Source organism: Salvelinus namaycush, chromosome 21, assembly GCF_016432855.1.
Source record: "Salvelinus namaycush isolate Seneca chromosome 21, SaNama_1.0, whole genome shotgun sequence".
NCBI lineage: Eukaryota > Metazoa > Chordata > Actinopteri > Salmoniformes > Salmonidae > Salvelinus > Salvelinus namaycush.
In genome coordinates, this window is record NC_052327.1 from 54,949,141 (window position 1) to 54,971,141 (window position 22,001).

At 47.0% G+C, this 22,001-nt stretch overlaps 1 protein-coding gene across 3 annotated transcripts in view; it reads left to right on the plus strand.

Annotated features, from left to right (window-relative positions):
• LOC120066509 (guanine nucleotide exchange factor for Rab-3A-like) overlaps nt 1-21,691 on the plus strand; it is a 25,424-nt gene extending 3,733 nt beyond the window's left edge. Inside the window, exons 2-10 of one of the 3 annotated variants that reach the window (XM_039017926.1) lie at nt 494-589; nt 845-922; nt 1,368-1,613; nt 13,005-13,133; nt 17,344-17,456; nt 18,449-18,472; nt 19,339-19,438; nt 19,652-19,718; nt 19,883-21,691. In XM_039017926.1, coding sequence (XP_038873854.1) covers nt 857-922; nt 1,368-1,613; nt 13,005-13,133; nt 17,344-17,456; nt 18,449-18,472; nt 19,339-19,438; nt 19,652-19,718; nt 19,883-19,974 — 837 coding nt within the window. In that variant the 5' untranslated portion in view covers nt 494-589; nt 845-856 and the 3' untranslated portion in view covers nt 19,975-21,691. Of the gene's footprint in view, nt 1-493; nt 590-844; nt 923-1,367; nt 1,614-13,004; nt 13,134-17,343; nt 17,457-18,448; nt 18,473-19,314; nt 19,439-19,651; nt 19,719-19,882 lie in introns of those variants that run through there. The other 2 variants (XM_039017927.1, XM_039017925.1) reach the window with 2 other exon arrangements.
• The last annotated feature ends 310 nt before the right edge of the window (nt 21,692-22,001 follow it).

A 22,001-nucleotide genomic window follows, 5' to 3' on the forward strand; every position in this document is an offset into this window, starting at 1 on the left:
CTTCTCCTCTACCTCTCCCCTGTCCTCTACCTCTCCCCTGTCCTCTACCTCTCCCCTGTCCTCTACCTCTCCCCTGTCCTCTACCTCTCCCCTGTCCTCTACCTCTCCCCTGTCCTCTACCTCTCCTCTCCCCTGTCCTCTACCTCTCCCCTGTCCTCCACCTCTCCCCTGTCCTCCACCTCGCCCCTCTTCTCCTCCACCTCGCCCCTCTTCTCCTCGACCTCGCCCCTCTTCTCCTCTACCTCGCCCCTCTTCTCCTCTACCTCGCCCCTGTCCTCTACCTCTCCCCTCTTCTCCTCTACCTCTCCCCTCTTCTCCTCTACCTCTCCCCTCTTCTCCTCTACCTCTCCCCTCTTCTCCTCTACCTCTCCCCTGTCCTCTACCTCTCCCCTGTCCTCCACCTCTCCCCTCTCCCCCACCTCTCCCCTGTCCTCCACCTCTCCCCCACCTCTCCCCTGTCCTCCACCTCTCCCCTGTCCTCCACCTCTCCCAGGAGCTGAAGCTGAAGGATAAGGAGTGTGAGCGTCTGTTGCAGGTCAGAGATCAGCTGGAGCAGGAGCTGGAAGAGCTCACTGCCAGTCTATTTGAGGTTAGTCTTGCGTGACCATAGTCCCTGGAGCCTGGAATCGAGGCTAGTCTGAGGGAGGCAGGAATGAGTCCTACAGCCTGCAACGCACTGATCTGTCCTGGGTGTGCCCTGTGATGGTGTCAGTCCATCTTGACATTGAGAAGTGTGGCCCCTGCATGGTTGTTGTAACACACTGATCTGCCCTGTGATGGTGACATTGAGAAGTGTGGCCCCTGCATGGTTGTTGTAACACACGGTTGTCTTCTTGTCCTCCAGGAAGCTCACAAGATGGTGCGTGAAGCCAACGTGAAACAAGCTGCAGCAGAGAAGCAGCTGAAGGAGGCTCAGGGCAAGGTTAGTCTGTGATCCCGCCGGGAATTGAACCCACAACCATGCCGAGCTCTAACCAATAGAAGCCACACAGGTTACCTGTACCTGATTAATGCGGGAAAAACCTATAAGAATCTGGGGTTGATGGAAAAATTTGTCGTGAGTGAGCCGGCAGCCGAAGGGTTGCTGGTATCAATATCCCATTTGTCACCTAATGCCTTTGTACCCTTGAGCAAGGCACTTTACCTCTAACCTGCTCCAGGGACGCTGCTCTACGTGTGTGTGTGTGTGTGTGTGTGTGTGTGTGTGTGTCTCTGTGTGTGTGTGTGTGTGTGTCTCTGTGTGTGTGTGTGTGTGTGTGTCTGTGTCTGTGTCTGTGTCTGTGTGTGTGTGTGTGTGTGTGTGTGTGTCGGGTTTGGGTACAATCTATAACTACTGTCTATAACCCCGTGTTCTTGTCTCTTCCCAGATTGATGTCCTTCAGGCGGAGGTGTCAGCCCTGAAAACCATGGTCCTGACTTCCACCCCGTCTTCCCCCAACCGCCAAGCCCACCCTCAGCTCCTCTCCCCGGGCACGAGGTCCAAGGGGGCCAGCCCCCGCCATGGAGGAGGACACACGCGCAACAAGAGCGCCAGCTGGGCCTTGCCATTGGCTCCTGGTGGGAACTTAGACCCGCCCTCTGTCTCCCTGCAGCCAGTCAGAGAGGACAAAGAGGTAGGGGGCCAGCTGCTTTCAGACTACACACTGGCCGTGTCCAAATACCCACAATTGCGTTCTAAATAGTTAGCTTTTTGGGTATGCGAAAACACTTATCGACTTCTGCTATCAGAATACGAAGATCACATTAAAAAGACGGGTCTAGAAGCACAAATGTTGCATTGTGGTCTGATTGTGTTCAGATCTGGTCGCATTGTGTGCGGATTTCTCCTCAGTCTGGACGCATTCAGGCTACTGAAAGCGCCGTACAGTGGGCAAAATCATTAGCACTCCGCCCACAAGTCTCCAGAAACCGTGTGTTTTGGGAGAGAGGCACCTTTTTCACTATAACGTGAGAGGAAATACGTTCCAAGCGTGTAAGAAACATGTTTGCTGGCTTCATAAATGCTAACCAGCTAGCTAATATTTAGAAAATAATTGTGGGTTTGGCTAGAGTTATGGTAACCTGTTTGCAATCCCTTTAGTGGTGCTTGCTGGCTAGCTACAGAGGTTAGCTGGCTAGTTGGCTAAAGTAGTTAGCTACAGAGGTTAGCTGGCTAGTTGGCTAAAGTAGTTAGCTACAGAGGTTAGCTGGCTAGTTGGCTAAAGTAGTTAGCTACAGAGGTTAGCAGGCTAGTTGGCTAAAGTAGTTAGCTACAGAGGTTAGCTGGTTAGTTGGCTAAAGTAGTTAGCTACAGAGGTTAGCTGGCTAGTTGGCTAAAGTAGTTAGCTACAGAGGTTAGCTGGTTAGTTGGCTAAAGTAGTTAGCTACAGAGGTTAGCTGGCTAGTTGGCTAAAGTAGTTAGCTACAGAGGTTAGCTGGCTAGTTGGCTAAAGTAGTTAGCTACAGAGGTTAGCTGGCTAGTTGGCTAAAGTAGTTAGCTACAGAGGTTAGCTGGCTAGTTGGCTAAAGTAGTTAGCTACAGAAGTTAGCTGGCTAGTTGGCTAAAGTAGTTAGCTACAGAGGTTAGCTGGCTAGAAGGCTAAAGTAGTTAGCTATTGCCATAAGTTGTTGTTGTGTTGTTATCATATTCTGCCTATTCCACCATTTTGTAGAATGCATACTGGCATTTGAATATAGCGCAGGAAAAAGGGATCTGAACACACTGTGGACACAGTAGACACATTTAAATGTAAACTCAGCAAAAAAAAATTGATGTCCCTTTTTCAGGACCCTGTCTTTCAAAGATAATTCGTAAAAATCCAAATATCTTCATTGTAAAGTGTTTAAACACTGTTTCCCATGCTTGTTCAATGAACCATAAACTATTAATGAACATGCACCTGTGGAACGGTCGTTAAGACACCAACAGCTTTACAGACGGCAGGCAATTAAGGTCACAGTTATGAAAACTTAGGACACTAAAGAGGCCTTTCTACTGACTCTGGAAAAAGTCTAGACAGGCCGATACTCTGGGCTTTTCATCTAGTAGAATTTATTGAGGAAAAGTATTGCCTTCTCTTCTTCTCTTCCCACGTGGGTTTGACAGCAGCTGATAACCAGAATAGGAGATGTGCTCTACAGAAATGAACGAATGGCGGGGAACAAGCGCGATTGTCTTGTCTTCGCCGTATGAATGAGTAGTATGTTGATATTTGTTGCTTACTGCATACGTTTTTACTTGACAGTACTCTCTAAATAGTACACTATATATACAAAAGAATGTGGACACCCTTTCAAATGAGTGGATTCGGCTATTTCAGACACACCCGTTGCTGACAGGTGTATAAAATTGAGCACACAGCCATGCAATCTCCATAGACAAACACTGACAGTAGAATGGGCCTTACTGAAGAGCTCAGTGACTTTCATCGTGGCACCGTCATAGGATGCCACCCTGCTAGAGCTGCCCCGGTCGACTGTAAGTGCTGTTATTGTGAAGTGGAAACGACTAGGAGCAACAACGGCTCTGCCGCGAAGTGGTAGGCCACACAAGTTCACAGAACGGGACCGACGAGTGCTGAAGCGTGTCCTCAGTTGCAAAATCAATCAATCAAATGTATTTATAAAGCCCTACTTACATCAGCTGATATCTCAAAGTGCTGTACAGAAACCCAGCCTAAAACCCCAAACAGCAAGCAATGCAGATGAAAACTCACTACCGATTTCAAAACTGCCTCGAAGCAACGTCAGCACAAGAACTGTTTGTCGGGAGCTTCATGAAATGGGTTTCCATGGCTGAGCAGCTGCACACGAGCCTAAGATCACCATACACAATGCCAAGTGTCAGCTGGAGTGGTGTAAAGCTCGCTGCCGTTGGAATCTGGAGCAGTGGAAACGCGTTCTCTGAAGTGATGAATCACGCTTCTGTGGCTGTTTTTCATGGTTCGGGCCCCTTAGTTCCAGTGAAGGGAAATCTTAACGCTACATCATACAATGACATTCTAGACAAGTCTGTGCTTCCAACTTTGTGGAAACAGTTTGGGGAAGGCCCTTTCCTGTTTCAGCATGACAATTCTCCCATGCACAAAGCAAGGTCCATACAGAAATGGTTTGTTGAGATTGGTGTGGAAGAACTTTACTGGCCTGCACAGAGCCCTGACCTCAACCCCATCGAACACCTTTGGGATGAATTGGAACGCCGACTGCGAGCCAGACCTAATCGCCCAACATCAGTGCCCGAACTCACTAATGCTTTTGTGGCTGAATGGAAGGAGATACCCCCCCCCCGCAGCAATGTTCCAATATCTAGTGGAAAGCCTTCCCAGAAGAGTGGAGGCTGTTATAGCAGCAAAGGGGGGACCAACTCCATATTAATGCCTTCCCTGAAGAGTGGAGGCTGTTATAGCAGCAAAGGGGGGACCAACTCCATGTTAATGCCTTCCCAGAAGAGGGGAGGCTGTTATAACATGGAGTTGGTCCCCCCTTTGCTGCTAACGCCCATGATTTTGGAATGAGAAGTTGGACGAGCAGGTGTCCACATACTTTTGGTCATTTAGTGTATGTAGTATTATTAGTACACAGTATGTCGTTTTTAGTAATTAGTAGTCAAGACAGATTTCAGACACGGCCATACTGTTGCGTTGTGCGTATTTATGTACTTTGAGAATGTGTGCGCCATAATCTATCTAATCTTGCGTCTGCTTTTTGGTTTAACTTTTCAATCAATCGACCTACTGTGACCACTAACAGCGATCTACAGATATGGACAACAATTCAATGCTTGTTTCTGCACTAACTCTTCTACTGCTTCCCACTATAACCCTTGTGAATGTATTTCTCTCCTCACCTCCTGCATCCTTTCATCACTCTCTCCATTTCTCTCCTCACCTCCTCACCTCCTGCATCCTTTCATCACTCTCTCCATTTCTCTCCTCACCTCCTGCATCTTTCCATCACTCTCTCCATTTCTCTCCTCACCTCCTGCATCCTTCCATCACTCTCTCCATTTCTCTCCTCACCTCCTGCATCCTTTCATCACTCTCTCCATTTCTCTCCTCACCTCCTGCATCCTTCCATCACTCTCTCCATTTCTCTCCTCACCTCCTGCATCCTTTCATCACTCTCTCCATTTCTCTCCTCACCTCCTGCATCCTTCCATCACTCTCTCCATTTCTCTCCTCACCTCCTGCATCCTTTCATCACTCTCTCCATTTCTCTCCTCACCTCCTGCATCCTTTCATCATCCTCTTCCTCTCCATGTCTCCATATCATCCTCTTCCTCTCCATGTCTCCATATCATGGGGTTATTTCTTGATTCTCTCTTTTTCTTTCACTTGCTCATTGCCTTTCCCGGACCTCTTCTCTCTCTCTCCTTCCCTCCATCCTCTTCTCTCTATCTCCTTCCCTCCATCCTCCTCTCTCTCTCCTTCCCTCCATCCTCTTCTCTCTCTCCTTCCCTCCATCCTCTTCTCTCTCTCCTTCCCTCCATCCTCCTCTCTCTCTCCTTCCCACCATCCTCTTCTCTCTCTCTCCTTCCCTCCATCCTCTTCTCTCTCTCCTTCCCTCCATCCACCTCTCTCTCTCTCTCTCCCTCCATCCTCTTCTCTCTCTCTCCTTCCCTCCATCCTCTTCTCTCTCTCTCCTTCCCTCCATCCTCTTCTCTCTCTCTCCTTCCCTCCATCCTCTACTCTCTCTCCTTCCCTCCATCCTCTTCTCTCTCTCTCCTTCCCTCCATCCTCTTCTCTCTCTCTCCTTCCCTCCATCCTCTTCTCTCTCTCTCTCCTTCCCTCCATCCTCTTCTCTCTCTCTCTCCTTCCCTCCATCCTCTTCTCTCTCTCTCTCCTTCCCTCCGTCCTCTTCTCTCTCTCTCTCCTTCCCTCCGTCCTCTTCTCTCTCTCTCTCCTTCCCTCCGTCCTCTTCTCTCTCTCTCTCCTTCCCTCCGTCCTCTTCTCTCTCTCTCTCCTTCCCTCCGTCCTCTTCTCTCTCTCTCTCCTTCCCTCCGTCCTCTTCTCTCTCTCTCTCCTTCCCTCCGTCCTCTTCTCTCTCTCTCTCCTTCCCTCCGTCCTCTTCTCTCTCTCTCTCCTTCCCTCCGTCCTCTTCTCTCTCTCTCTCCTTCCCTCCGTCCTCTTCTCTCTCTCTCTCCTTCCCTCCGTCCTCTTCTCTCTCTCTCTCCTTCCCTCCATCCTCTTCTCTCTCTCTCTCCTTCCCTCCATCCTCTTCTCTCTCTCTCTCCTTCCCTCCATCCTCTTCTCTCTCTCTCTCCTTCCCTCCATCCTCTTCTCTCTCTCTCTCCTTCCCTCCATCCTCTTCTCTCTCTCTCTCCTTCCCTCCATCCTCTTCTCTCTCTCTCTCCTTCCCTCCATCCTCTTCTCTCTCTCTCTCCTTCCCTCCATCCTCTTCTCTCTCTCTCTCCTTCCCTCCATCCTCTTCTCTCTCTCTCTCCTTCCCTCCATCCTCTTCTCTCTCTCTCTCCTTCCCTCCATCCTCTTCTCTCTCTCTCTCCTTCCCTCCATCCTCTTCTCTCTCTCTCTCCTTCCCTCCATCCTCTTCTCTCTCTCTCTCCTTCCCTCCATCCTCTTCTCTCTCTCTCTCCTTCCCTCCATCCTCTTCTCTCTCTCTCTCCTTCCCTCCATCCTCTTCTCTCTCTCTCTCCTTCCCTCCATCCTCTTCTCTCTCTCTCTCCTTCCCTCCATCCTCTTCTCTCTCTCTCTCCTTCCCTCCATCCTCTTCTCTCTCTCTCTCCTTCCCTCCATCTTCTTCTCTCTCTCTCTCCTTCCCTCCATCCTCTTCTCTCTCTCTCTCCTTCCCTCCATCCTCTTCTCTCTCTCTCTCCTTCCCTCCATCCTCTTCTCTCTCTCTCTCCTTCCCTCCATCCTCTTCTCTCTCAGCCTACGGTTCCTGCACTCCTCTCTCTGATTTTGTGTCTGGTTCCGGGCCACTCGATCTCTGTGACCTATGAACCCTACTGGGCAGAGAACGGGGAGGGGCCACGCTCTCTCAGCCGACAGGTAACTCACACCCCTATGGTTCCTCTTAAGGTTTCTTCCTTCCAGGGACTTTTTCCCTTGCCACTGTGTTTCTGCTTGCTCTTTGAGTTCTGGGACGGGGTAGCCTCGGCTTCCCTCACGTTGTTCTCCAGAGCCAGAGTTCATATTGGAAAAGTAGGTTTGATTTGATTTTTGATTGGAGTGCTGATTGCCATCTTCTGCTGGTTGATTGGCTGTGCGTAGACGTTGATTAAAAAAAATAAACAAATCTACCAACCTCCATCCCTCTTCAGAAGCTCAAATTATCCAGAGTAAGCTAATTTACGGTGCTAGCTTTGCTTGTGTACTATATTTTAGAAAATTGATACTTCAGACAATTTTTTTTAATAAATGGTTTAAAAAAAAATATATAATTTGGTTGAAATGACTCTATCCCATGTGGGCACCACTGGAAGATTATTGCCTTTCGGTTTCAAATCTCCTCTGTTTGAACGTGCAAACGGCTTTCATGCTCCACCTTCTGTTGGCCTCTTTCCACAGGCTTTCATACCGAAGGTGAGGTGAACTGGAAGAGACTAAGGGATGGGTTACTGGGAAAACTCTGTGACAACAAATTATATAAAAAGGGCTTCATTACAGGGCCATTGACAGGTTGGGAAGCTTAGCCATTGACGGGCTGGGAAGCTTAGCCATTGGCGGGCTGGGAAGCTTAGCCATTGGCGGGTTGGGAAGCTTAGCCATTGGCGGGCTGGGAAGCTTAGCCATTGGCGGGCTGGGAAGCTTAGCCATTGGCGGGCTGGGAAGCTTAGCCATTGGCGGGCTGGGAAGCTTAGCCATTGGCGGGCTGGGAAGCTTAGCCATTGGCGGGCTGGGAAGCTTAGCCATTGGCGGGCTGGGAAGCTGTGGATATGCAGCCATTTCTATAGTCGTTATTCCTTCCCTACTTTACTGTGTGATCAGTGTCTAGCGGTTGATGAGTCAGTTTTATTCGGTCTGAGTAAGTTTAGATCCACTTTATTATCCAGGGGGGAAATGTATTTGTTCATGTGCTTACAAAGTACAGAAAAGCTGAATAATACACCATACAATTCATATGTGAGTGAATGTCTATCTTTCCTCTACGGAGTGATGTTGCCTGGATTATTTTTTACAGTGTGACTACAGTGCGTTCGGGAAAGTATTCAGACACCTTGACTTTTTCCACGTTTTGTTACGTTGCAGCCTTATTCTAAAAATGGGTTAAATTGTTTTTTTTAACCTCATCAATCTACACACAATACCCCATAATGACAAAGCAAAAACAGGGTTTAAAGACATTTTTGCAAATGTATTACAACTAAAAAACTGTTCACGTTTTACATAAGTATTCAGACCCTTTACTCAGTACTTTGTTGAAGTACCGTTGGCAGCGATTACAGCCTTGAGTCTTCTTGGGTAGGACGCTACAAGCTTGGCACACCTGTATTTGGGGAGTTTCTCCCATTCTTCTCCGCAGATCCTCTCAAGCTCTGTCAGGTTGGATGGGGATTGTCACTGCACAGCTATTTTCAGGTCTCTCCAGAGATGTTCGGGCTCTGGCTCGGCCACTCAAGGACATTTAGAGACTTGTCCGGAAGCCACTCCTGCGTTGTCTTGGCTGTGTGTTCAGGGTTGTTGTCCTGTTGGAAGGTGAACCTTCACCCCACTCTAAGGTTCCGAGCGCTCTGGAGCAGGTTTCCATCAAGGATCTCTCTGTACTTTGCTCCGTTCATTTTTCCCTCGATCCTGACTAGTCTCCCAGTCCCTGCTGTAGGAATGACTTTAGTTTCCCTCCAGGCCTGAGGGCACATGCTCTCTAGTAGGCTTAAATTGAAGATGTGGCAAATAGGAGTGGTAATATCGTCTGCTATTATCCTCAGTCATTTTCTATCTAGATTGTCAGACCCCAGTGGCTTGTCATTGTTGATAGACAACAATAATTTTCTCACCTCATGGTCTGAGAGTCTTTAGGTGCCTTTTGGCAAACTCCAAGCGAGCTGTCATGTGCCTTTTTACTGAGGAGTGGCTTCCGTCTGACCACTCTACCATAAAGGCCTGATTGATGGAGTGGTGCAGAGATGGGTGTCCTTCTGGAAGGTTCTCCCATCTCCACAGAGGAACTCTGGAGCTCTGTCAAAGTGACCATCGGTTCTTGGTCACCTTCCTGACCAAGGCCCTTCTTCCCCAATTGCAGGAAGAGAGTTGGTGGTTCCAAACCTGTTCCATTTAAGAATGATGGAGGCCACTGTGTTTTTGCAGACTTTCAATGCTGAAGACATTTTTTTGGTACCCTTCCCCAGATCTGTGCCTCGACACAATCCTGTCTCGGAGCTCTACGGACAATTCCTTCGACCTCTAGCTTGGTTTCTGCTCTGACATGCACTGTCAACTGTGGCACCTTTTTATATAGACAGGTGTGTGCATTTCCAAATCATGTCCAATCAATTGAATTTACAACAGGTGGACTCCAAGTTGTAAAATCATCTCAAAGATGGTCAATGGAAACAGGATGTACCTGAGCTCAATTTTGAGTCTTATATCAAAGGGTCTGAATATTTATGTAAATAAGGTATTTCAGTTTTAGATATTTTTTTTTACACATTTGCAAAAATGTCTTAAACCCTGTTTTTGCGTGTAGATTGAGGAAAATTTGTTATTTAATCAATTTTAGGATAAAGCCTTCCTTATATATTAACCACACAGTACCAAATGTCATGGAAACACCAGTGAGAGAGGCTTGAAGGAAGACAACAGCTGCTCTAGAATCACACCAGTGAGAGGCTTGTAGGAAGACAACAGCTGCTCTAGAATCACACCAGTGAGAGGCTTGTAGGAAGACGACAGCTGCTCTAGAATCACACCAGTGAGAGAGGCTTGTAGGAAGACAACAGCTGCTCTAGAATCACACCAGAGAGAGAGGCTTGTAGGAAGACAACAGCTGCTCTAGAATCACACCAGTGAGAGAGGCTTGTAGGAAGACAACAGCTGCTCTAGAATCACACCAGAGAGAGAGGCTTGTAGGAAGACAACAGCTGCTCTAGAATCACACCAGAGAGAGAGGCTTGTAGGAAGACAACAGCTGCTCTAGAATCACACCAGAGAGAGGCTTGTAGGAAGACAACAGCTGCTCTAGAATCACACCAGAGAGAGGCTTGTAGGAAGACAACAGCTGCTCTAGAATCACACCAGTGAGGGAGGCTTGTAGGAAGACAACAGCTGCTCTAGAATCACACCAGTGAGGGAGGCTTGAAGGAAGACAACAGCTGCTCTAGAATCACACCAGTGAGGGAGGCTTGAAGGAAGACAACAGCTGCTCTAGAATCACACCAGTGAGGGAGGCTTGAAGGAAGACAACAGCTGCTCTAGAATCACACCAGTGAGGGAGGCTTGAAGGAAGACAACAGCTGCTCTAGAATCACACCAGAGAGAGAGGCTTGTAGGAAGACAACAGCTGCTCTAGAATCACACCAGAGAGAGAGGCTTGTAGGAAGACGACAGCTGCTCTAGAATCACACCAGTGAGAGGCTTGTAGGAAGACAACAGCTGCTCTAGAATCACACCAGAGAGAGAGGCTTGTAGGAAGACAACAGCTGCTCTAGAATCACACCAGAGAGAGGCTTGTAGGAAGACAACAGCTGCTCTAGAATCACACCAGAGAGAGAGGCTTGTAGGAAGACAACAGCTGCTCTAGAATCACACCAGAGAGAGAGGCTTGTAGGAAGACAACAGCTGCTCTAGAATCACACCAGAGAGAGAGGCTTGTAGGAAGACAACAGCTGCTCTAGAATCACACCAGTGAGAGAGGCTTGTAGGAAGACAACAGCTGCTCTAGAATCACACCAGAGAGAGAGGCTTGTAGGAAGACAACAGCTGCTCTAGAATCACACCAGTGAGAGAGGCTTGTAGGAAGACAACAGCTGCTCTAGAATCACACCAGTGAGAGAGGCTTGTAGGAAGACAACAGCTGCTCTAGAATCACACCAGAGAGAGGCTTGTAGGAAGACAACAGCTGCTCTAGAATCACACCAGTGAGAGGCTTGTAGGAAGACAACAGCTGCTCTAGAATCACACCAGTGAGAGGCTTGTAGGAAGACAACAGCTGCTCTAGAATCACACCAGAGAGAGAGGCTTGTAGGAAGACAACAGCTGCTCTAGAATCACACCAGTGAGAGGCTTGTAGGAAGACAACAGCTGCTCTAGAATCACACCAGTGAGAGGCTTGTAGGAAGACAACAGCTGCTCTAGAATCACACCAGAGAGAGAGGCTTGTAGGAAGACAACAGCTGCTCTAGAATCACACCAGAGAGAGAGGCTTGTAGGAAGACAACAGCTGCTCTAGAGTCACACCAGTGAGAGAGGCTTGTAGGAAGACAACAGCTGCTCTAGAATCACACCAGAGAGAGAGGCTTGTAGGAAGACAACAGCTGCTCTAGAATCACACCAGAGAGAGCCTTGTAGGAAGACAACAGCTGCTCTAGAATCACACCAGTGAGAGAGGCTTGTAGGAAGACAACAGCTGCTCTAGAATCACACCAGAGAGAGGCTTGTAGGAAGACAACAGCTGCTCTAGAATCACACCAGTGAGAGAGGCTTGTAGGAAGACAACAGCTGCTCTAGAATCACACCAGTGAGAGGCTTGTAGGAAGACAACAGCTGCTCTAGAATCACACCAGAGAGAGAGGCTTGTAGGAAGACAACAGCTGCTCTAGAATCACACCAGAGAGAGAGGCTTGTAGGAAGACAACAGCTGCTCTAGAATCACACCAGAGAGAGAGGCTTGTAGGAAGACAACAGCTGCTCTAGAATCACACCAGTGAGAGAGGCTTGTAGGAAGACAACAGCTGCTCTAGAATCACACCAGAGAGAGAGGCTTGTAGGAAGACAACAGCTGCTCTAGAATCACACCAGAGAGAGCCTTGTAGGAAGACAACAGCTGCTCTAGAATCACACCAGTGAGAGAGGCTTGTAGGAAGACAACAGCTGCTCTAGAATCACACCAGAGAGAGGCTTGTAGGAAGACAACAGCTGCTCTAGAATCACACCAGTGAGAGAGGCTTGTAGGAAGACAACAGCTGCTCTAGAATCACACCAGTGAGAGGCTTGTAGGAAGACAACAGCTGCTCTAGAATCACACCAGAGAGAGAGGCTTGTAGGAAGACAACAGCTGCTCTAGAATCACACCAGAGAGAGAGGCTTGTAGGAAGACAACAGCTGCTCTAGAATCACACCAGAGAGAGAGGCTTGTAGGAAGACAACAGCTGCTCTAGAATCACACCAGTGAGAGGCTTGTAGGAAGACAACAGCTGCTCTAGAATCACACCAGTGAGAGGCTTGTAGGAAGACAACAGCTGCTCTAGAATCACACCAGTGAGAGGCTTGTAGGAAGACAACAGCTGCTCTAGAATCACACCAGTGAGAGGCTTGTAGGAAGACGACAGCTGCTCTAGAATCACACCAGAGAGAGGCTTGTAGGAAGACAACAGCTGCTCTAGAATCACACCAGAGAGAGAGGCTTGTAGGAAGACAACAGCTGCTCTAGAATCACACCAGAGAGAGAGGCTTGTAGGAAGACAACAGCTCTAGAATCACACCAGAGAGAGAGGCTTGTAGGAAGACAACAGCTGCTCTAGAATCACACCAGTGAGAGAGGCTTGTAGGAAGACAACAGCTGCTCTAGAATCACACGGGGTCACAGATACATTAACAGTCTGGCAGCAAACTTTAACCATAACATTCAATACTGGCAGACATTTGATACTGGCAGTTTAACAGGTCAAAGGTAGGAACATCAATACTAAGTTGCAACAGATGATTATAAACTAACGAATGACAACTACTTACTTAAATATACCTGGTTAACTGCTGTTTCCCTTACCCAAGGGAATGCATCTGTCTGAGTCTTCCTGCAAATACAATCATGTTTATTACATATCAATTTATATACACAGTAAATCACATACAGGAAAATAATTTAATAAAAATAATTTCTCATTACAATTATACAGTGTTTCCTGTCCTCAGATGGACAACGTGCTGTATGCAGAGTTCCTGACCTGGAAAGACAGCCCTAGTTTGGATAGAACGTCAGCCTTCCTGGGCCGTATCTACAGAGAGGACATCAGCCCCTGTCTCTCCTTCACCAAATCTGAGGTATGTACCTTTTTGTGTTTTTTTGTACATACAGTTGAAGTCGGAAGTTTACATACACTTAGGTTGGAGTCATTAAAACTCGTTTTTCAATCACTCCATAAATTTCTTGTTAACAAACTATAGTTTTGGCAAGTCGATTAGGACATCTACTTTGTGCTTGACACAAGTCATTTTTCCAACAATTGTTTACAGACAGATTATTTCACTAAATCACAATTCCAGTGGGTCAGAAGTTTACATACACTAAGTTGACTGTGCCTTTTAAACAGCTTGGAAAATTCCAGAAAATTATGTCATGGCTTTAGAAGCTTCTGATAGGCAAATTGACATCATTTGAGTCAATATGAAGTGTACCTGTGGATGTATTTCAAGGCCTACCTACAAAGTCAGTGTCTCTTTGGTGACATCATGGGAAAATCAAAAGAAATCAGCCAAGACCTCCACAAGTCTGGTTCATCCTTGGGAGCAATTTCCAAACGCCTGAAGGTACCACGTTCATCTGTACAAACAATAGTACGCAAGTATAAACACCATGGGACCACGCAGCCGTCATACCGCTCAGGAAGGAGACGCGTTCTGTCTCCTAGAGATGAACGTACTTTGGTGTGAAAAGTGCAAATCAATCCCAGAACAACAGCAAAGGACCTTGTGAAGATGCTGGAGGAAACCGGTACAAAAGTATCTATATCCACAGTAGACGAGTCCTATATCGACATAACCTGAAAGGCCACTCAGCAAGGAAGAAGCCACTGCTCCAATACCGCCATAAAAAGCCAGACTACACTTTGCAACTGCACATTTGGACAAAGGTCGTACTTTTTGGAGAAATGTCCTCTGGTCTGATGAAACAAAAATAGAACTGTTTGGCCATAATGACCATTGTTATGTTTGGAGGAAAAATGGGGAGTCTTGCAAGCTGAAGAACACCATCCCAACCGTGAAGCACGGGGGTGGCAGCATCATGTTGTGGGGGTGCTTTGCTGCAGGAGGGACTGGTGCACTTCACAAAATAGATGGCATCATGAGGCAGGAAAATTATGTGGATATATTGAAGCAACATCTCAAGACATCAGTCAGGAAGTTAAAGCTTGGTTGTAAATGGGTCTTCCAAACGGACAATGACCCCAAGCATACTTCCAAAGTTGTGGCAAAGTGGCTTAAGAACAACAAAGTCAAGGTATTGGAGTGGCCATCACAAAGCCCTGACCTCAATTCCATAGAAAATTTGTGGGCAGAACTGAAAAAGCGTGTGTGAGCAAGGAGGCCTACAAACCTGACTCAGTTACACCAGCTCTGTCAGGAGGAATGGGCCAAAATTCACCCAACTTATGTGGGAAGCTTGTGGAAGGCTACCCGAAACATTTGACCCAAGTTAAACCATTTAAAGGCAATGCTACCAAATACTAATTGAGTGTATGTATGTAAACTTCCGACTTCAACTGTACGTACAGAATGGCACAGCTACTCGTACCAGAATGGAACGGCACAACTACTCGTACCAGAATGGAACGGCACAGCTACTCGTACCAGAATGGAACGGCACAGCTACTCGTACCAGAATGGAACGGCACAGCTACTCGTACCAGAATGGAACGGCACAGCTACTCGTACCAGAATGGAACGGCACAGCTACTCGTACCAGAATGGAACGGCACAGCTACTCGTACCAGAATGGAACGGCACAGCTACTCGTACCAGAATGGAACGGCACAGCTACTCGTACCAGAATGGAACGGCACAGCTACTCGTACCAGAATGGAACGGCACAGCTACTCGTACCAGAATGGAACGGCACAGCTACTCGTACCAGAATGGAACGGCACAGCTACTCGTACCAGAATGGAACGGCACAGCTACTCGTACCAGAATGGAACGGCACAGCTACTCGTACCAGAATGGAACGGCACAGCTACTCGTACCAGAATGGAACGGCACAGCTACTCGTACCAGAATGGAACGGCACAGCTACTCGTACCAGAATGGAACGGCACAGCTACTCGTACCAGAATGGAACGGCACAGCTACTCGTACCAGAATGGAACGGCACAGCTACTCGTACCAGAATGGAACGGCACAGCTACTCGTACCAGAATGGAACGGCACAGCTACTCGTACCAGAATGGAACGGCACAGCTACTCGTACCAGAATGGAACGGCACAGCTACTCGTACCAGAATGGAACGGCACAGCTACTCGTACCAGAATGGAACGGCACAGCTACTCGTACCAGAATGGAACGGCACAGCTACTCGTACCAGAATGGAACGGCACAGCTACTCGTACCAGAATGGAACGGCACAGCTACTCGTACCAGAATGGAACGGCACAGCTACTCGTACCAGAATGGAACGGCACAGCTACTCGTACCAGAATGGAACGGCACAGCTACTCGTACCAGAATGGAACGGCACAGCTACTCGTACCAGAATGGAACGGCACAGCTACTCGTACCAGAATGGAACGGCACAGCTACTCGTACCAGAATGGAACGGCACAGCTACTCGTACCAGAATGGAACGGCACAGCTACTCGTACCAGAATGGAACGGCACAGCTACTCGTACCAGAATGGAACGGCACAGCTACTCGTACCAGAATGGAACGGCACAGCTACTCGTACCAGAATGGAACGGCACAGCTACTCGTACCAGAATGGAACGGCACAGCTACTCGTACCAGAATGGAACGGCACAGCTACTCGTACCAGAATGGAACGGCACAGCTACTCGTACCAGAATGGAACGGCACAGCTACTCGTACCAGAATGGAACGGCACAGCTCCTCGTACCAGAATGGAACGGCACAGCTCCTCGTACCAGAATGGAACGGCACAGCTCCTCGTACCAGAATGGAACGGCACAGCTCCTCGTACCAGAATGGAACGGCACAGCTCCTCGTACCAGAATGGAACGGCACAGCTCCTCGTACCAGAATGGAACGGCACAGCTCCTCGTACCAGAATGGAACGGCACAGCTCCTCGTACCAGAATGGAACGGCACAGCTCCTCGTACCAGAATGGAACGGCACAGCTCCTCGTACCAGAATGGAACGGCACAGCTCCTCGTACCAGAATGGAACGGCACAGCTCCTCGTACCAGAATGGAACGGCACAGCTCCTCGTACCAGAATGGAACGGCACAGCTCCTCGTACCAGAATGGAACGGCACAGCTCCTCGTACCAGAATGGAACGGCACAGCTCCTCGTACCAGAATGGAACGGCACAGCTCCTCGTACCAGAATGGAACGGCACAGCTCCTCGTACCAGAATGGAACGGCACAGCTCCTCGTACCAGAATGGAACGGCACAGCTCCTCGTACCAGAATGGAACGGCACAGCTCCTCGTACCAGAATGGAACGGCACAGCTCCTCGTACCAGAATGGAACGGCACAGCTCCTCGTACCAGAATGGAACGGCACAGCTCCTCGTACCAGAATGGAACGGCACAGCTCCTCGTACCAGAATGGAACGGCACAGCTCCTCGTACCAGAATGGAACGGCACAGCTCCTCGTACCAGAATGGAACGGCACAGCTCCTCGTACCAGAATGGAACGGCACAGCTCCTCGTACCAGAATGGAACGGCACAGCTCCTCGTACCAGAATGGAACGGCACAGCTCCTCGTACCAGAATGGAACGGCACAGCTCCTCGTACCAGAATGGAACGGCACAGCTCCTCGTACCAGAATGGAACGGCACAGCTCCTCGTACCAGAATGGAACGGCACAGCTCCTCGTACCAGAATGGAACGGCACAGCTCCTCGTACCAGAATGGAACGGCACAGCTCCTCGTACCAGAATGGAACGGCACAGCTCCTCGTACCAGAATGGAACGGCACAGCTCCTCGTACCAGAATGGAACGGCACAGCTCCTCGTACCAGAATGGAACGGCACAGCTCCTCGTACCAGAATGGAACGGCACAGCTCCTCGTACCAGAATGGAACGGCACAGCTCCTCGTACCAGAATGGAACGGCACAGCTACTCGTACCAGAATGGAATGTTATTTTTCTGAGAGGGAACTTCATCTGTAACATTCAGATTAGACAATAAATCCATAGTGACACAATTCACAACTGACAAGTATAAATGCATATGAAACAAGTCAGTCACAAGAATCAATGTCTATATTCTATAGATTCTATATTCTATACGTCTACGTACGTGTCTGTTTATGTCTTTGTTTTTATTAATGCTCTTCTGTCAACAGTTGTCTCAGTCGGTGCAGAATGCAGTGGAGAACAACTCGCTGACCATCGAACCGGTGGCCGTGTCCGCCGTACCCATGGTCAAAGCCAACGCCATAGAGTGTGGCGGGCCCAAGTGAGTTATCAGTCAACGTTTTTTACAGGGTTGTTTTCCACAGGAAATGTAGTCTGGTTCATGTTTTTTTGTTGTTCTTGACAACGATAATCACATCTGCATCACTCCCATCACTCGTTCTACCTCTGTCACCTCTTATTCACTGCCTATTCATGCTCAAATTAAAACGGTTTCTCTCCTCTTGGTGACTACACCTGTCTTCTATGATGAATATCCATGACAAATTATGGGAACTTGATTGGTCTTTTTATTTTACAACAAACAACTTATTGTTTACATTTCCACAAACATGAATGACATCACACTTGCTCAGACCCACATGTTCCCACCGTGTCCACGCCCAATGTTGTTGACTTCAAAATTGGGTTTTATATAGTGTTAGGTTCTAAGTGAACCGAGTAAAAACTCACGGACGATTAGTAAAACTCAAAACCCAAGTTTATTCACCCACTGAGTCAAGACAACTGAACAGACAAAAGGCAATTTAGGTGAAGTCTCCTCCTTTAAACATAACTTCCTGCCTAGCAATAAAAATGTAAAGTGATGCAGGTAATAAACTGTTCCTTCTCCCTTAATGTGACCTCGGCCCCCATTCCTCACTAATCCACATCTCTCCATCCTTATCAGTGACTGCAACCATGTGATTTATCTTTCCTTCAACTCAGTACATTCCCAGCTTAATTGACTCCAACATATACATTCCTCCTACAGATACCCATTCATTTCTGGTTTAGAAACCAGACTGTGGCCCTCATTTCCATAGGATACCGGATGATTTAACAATATTTCAAGTTTAGAAGTCAGAACCCATCAGTAAGTTCTGTCTATAGCTTGTGTTTTTTTTGGGGGGGGATTAGTCTGACTTTATAATAGATTGGTTTTTCTCTTCAAATCTGTTTCGGGTTTTCTGAGTGCTAATGGATTGACTCAATGGGCTACATTGCTTCACCGCATGCTTCCTATTCACACTTTGATTGAATTCTTTCCCCCAGTGGCCTGAGAGCAGCAGTAGAAACGTAAGTTACTTTTTAGGAGCCAATCGTTTGATTTACTTTCCTTTTCCACAAAAAAATGACTTGTTTCTATGGTGTGACTGTGTATAGTACTGTATACATGGTACCTACTGTATACTAATCCTTAGTCGCTCTTCTTCGTCAGAATGTCCTCTTAACACTTTGTCTAACCAGGCAAGCATGTCTTGTTCCAGTGGTCAGACCACGCTTTGTTCATTATTGTTTCTAATGTTAAACAACTAACAATGACATTTTCATATCGTTTACACGTAGGGCCAATTTCACAGACCCAGAATAAGCCTGCTCTTGGGCAACAAATACTAAGGAGTCTTAGTCTTAATTTGGTCCGGAAACCGGACCATAGATGAATTTCCGGAAGCTGGCCCATAGAGTTCCATAGATGAATGAGGTCCTGAAACTGGCCCATAGAGTTCCATAGATGAATGAGGTCTGGAAACTGGCCCATAGAGTTCTATAGATGAATGAGGTCCTGAAACTGGCCCATAGAGTTCTATAGATGAATGAGGTCCGGAAACTGGCCCATAGAGTTCTATAGATGAATGAGGTCTGGAAACTGGCCCATAGAGTTCCATAGATGCATGAGGTCCGGAAACTGGCCCATAGAGTTCCATAGATGAATGAGATCTGGAAACTGGCCCATAGAGTTCCATAGATAAATGAGATCTGGAAACTGGCCCATAGAGTTCCATAGATGAATGAGATCTGGAAACTGGCCCATAGAGTTCCATAGATAAATGAGATCTGGAAACTGGCCCATAGAGTTCCATAGATGAATGAGGTCTGGAAACTGGCCCATAGAGTTCCATAGATAAATGAGCGAGTAGTGTTTGTTTCTCTGCCTCTGACAGGAAGTGTGCGTTGAGCGGCATGTCCCGGTCCTGTAAGCATCGCATCAAACTTGGAGACCGAGAGAGTTACTACTACATCTCTCCCTCCAGCAGGGCACGGGTACCTACCCATGTTTGTTGTATTTCTAATCATTTAAACAACATTATGCATGCTAAACATTGATGCATAACATTCATTCATCCTCAACATCTATAGACAGATCAATATGGCTACCTTTTTGTGTTCATAAATACTTTTATCGTGTAGGCCTACGTGAGAGAACCTTTTATTTTGAAGTTGTGAAATCCCGTTTCTCATTTCCAACCCCTCCAGATCACAGCTGTGTGTAATTTCTTCACCTATATCCGTTACATTCAGCAGGGCCTGGTCAGACATGATGGTAAGTGTGACGTCCTTCCTCTTAACAGATAAACACTGAGGTCAACAATGGACCCATTTTTAACAGTAATGGTGACACTGGCATTACATTCCTCTTTTGTCAATGTAGACCGCAAATCTGTCTGGTATTCTGAAACCCTAATGTCTTTGACCCCTGACCCCCAGCGGAGCAGATGTTCTGGGAGGTGACACGTCTACGGCGGGAGATGACTGTGGCCAAGCTGGGCTTCTACCTCACAGACACCGACCAGGGATAGAAGACAGACAAGAGGAGACGTCATCGTTAGACCTGGGTCATGTTCATTAGGGCACACCGTAGCAAAAATGTTTTTTTTTTGCTCGACGGACCATGTTTTGCAAGCGCTTCGTATTGGATAAGTTCAGATATTACCACTCGTTTAGGGACGCTGTCTTCCGTTTCATGCCTACTGAACACGACCCCTGGGATAGAAGACAGGAGCTACAAGATCACCAGTACCCTTTTTTACACTGTCCAGATAACCCAACCCAGAAACAAAAACTGGGCTGGTTTGGCTCAGTAGTGTGAAAAGTCCTCAGGTGGACACGCAGAACACAGATCACTGATTTTATTGAGTAGGAGAGCGATTTCAAGTGTGTCTAAGGGAAGCAGAAATGACACCACTAGCTTTGCAATTAGATTAGCCTCGTACAAACCAGACCGATCTGGCGAGCTACACGGTAGCGAAAAAAAAAACATTGTAGCAAAACAGAATGTAAGCTTGTGAGATCAGTATAGTTCGTACGATGCTAGCAGTTAGAGCTAGTTTATAAAGTGCATAGCTCAATCACAATATTATGACACTACTACAAAGACATGCAATGGATAGCATCGTATATATGGACAGTAGCGTATGTGATTATTAATCAATATAACCATAGAAATTCTGTTTATTATTATGTAAAATTGACAAGTGGTTACACAGCTGATCTTAGTCGGCACAGATTGAAACTATATACGGATGTGTCATGCTGCCAACACTAATATGGATCGAATCCTAACTGGTTATTAATCACACAGATGTTTTAGGTTGGAGTTCTGACCAATAGAGAACTATGCTGCTCACTTTTCATTCTAACAGCTGTCCTAGTCTTACATGTCGTCTCCTCTCACCTTAACAACCAGACCAGCTACATGTCGTCTCCTCACCTTAACAACCAGACTATGTATGTGTCGTCTCCTCTCACCTTAACAACCAGACCACCCATTACTTTGCCTTAACCTTAATAGATTCTTGCACTACGTTGTAAATGCTTTGCATGGCTTATATAGGAAAGACACCTGGAACTGAGAGGCTGGGTTATGGAAGGGAAGTGTGGATTTAAAAATAAAAATAGCTGACTGTTTTTAGTACTACCCAGTTCAGAAGTAGTGTGTTGCAGGTACACAAAGTAAAAGTATAGTGAGTTATCTGAAATATCCCCGTCTTCACTCTGGATACTGTGACCGCTTTGCAACGACTATCCTAGAAATTAAGGATACAGTTTTTTTTTTTTTTACATAACGGAGTCATAAACCAATCGTAGACGACTGAGCAATAAGTAGTTCCTCCTCCTTCCTGACACTACCAATTTTATTCACAGCTTTAAAATCACTATGTAGTTGGGAGAGACAACAGTTGTAAATTTATTGCAGTATGTTATGCACAACCTTAGTTGTAATTGCACTCCTGTAAAAATGTTATTGGAATTGCACTCCTGTTGTGTATGATAATGATGTATAAGCCATACATGACCATGAATTGTGTAGCTTTTGCGTGGATACATAGCCATAGTGTGTACAGGGGCGTGTGTGTGTTCAGCAACTCCAAAACACTATAGTGTTGATATTAGCCATATCTTGCATGAATCTTTATCAAATGAAGAATATCGGAAGTCTGAAAGTGCAATAACAGCCATGTTATGAGTTTGGAATCCTTGACTTATTATGTCAATAAAACAACCAGTATGATTGTACTCTTCAATGGTCATAGTCACACACCATCTGTAGATTGATAGAAAATACACTGAGTGGACAAAAATATTAACACCTGCTATTTCTGTGAGATTGACCAGGTGAAGGCTATGATGTCACCTGTTAAATCCACTTCAATCGGTGTAGATGAAGGGGAGGAGATGGGTTAAAGAAGGATTTTTAAGCCTTGAGACATGGATTGTGTATGTGATGCCATTCAGAGGGTGAATGGGCAAGACAAAATATTTAAGTGCCTTTGAATGGGGTATGGTAGCAGGGGCACCGGTTTGTGTCAAGAACTGCAATGCTGCT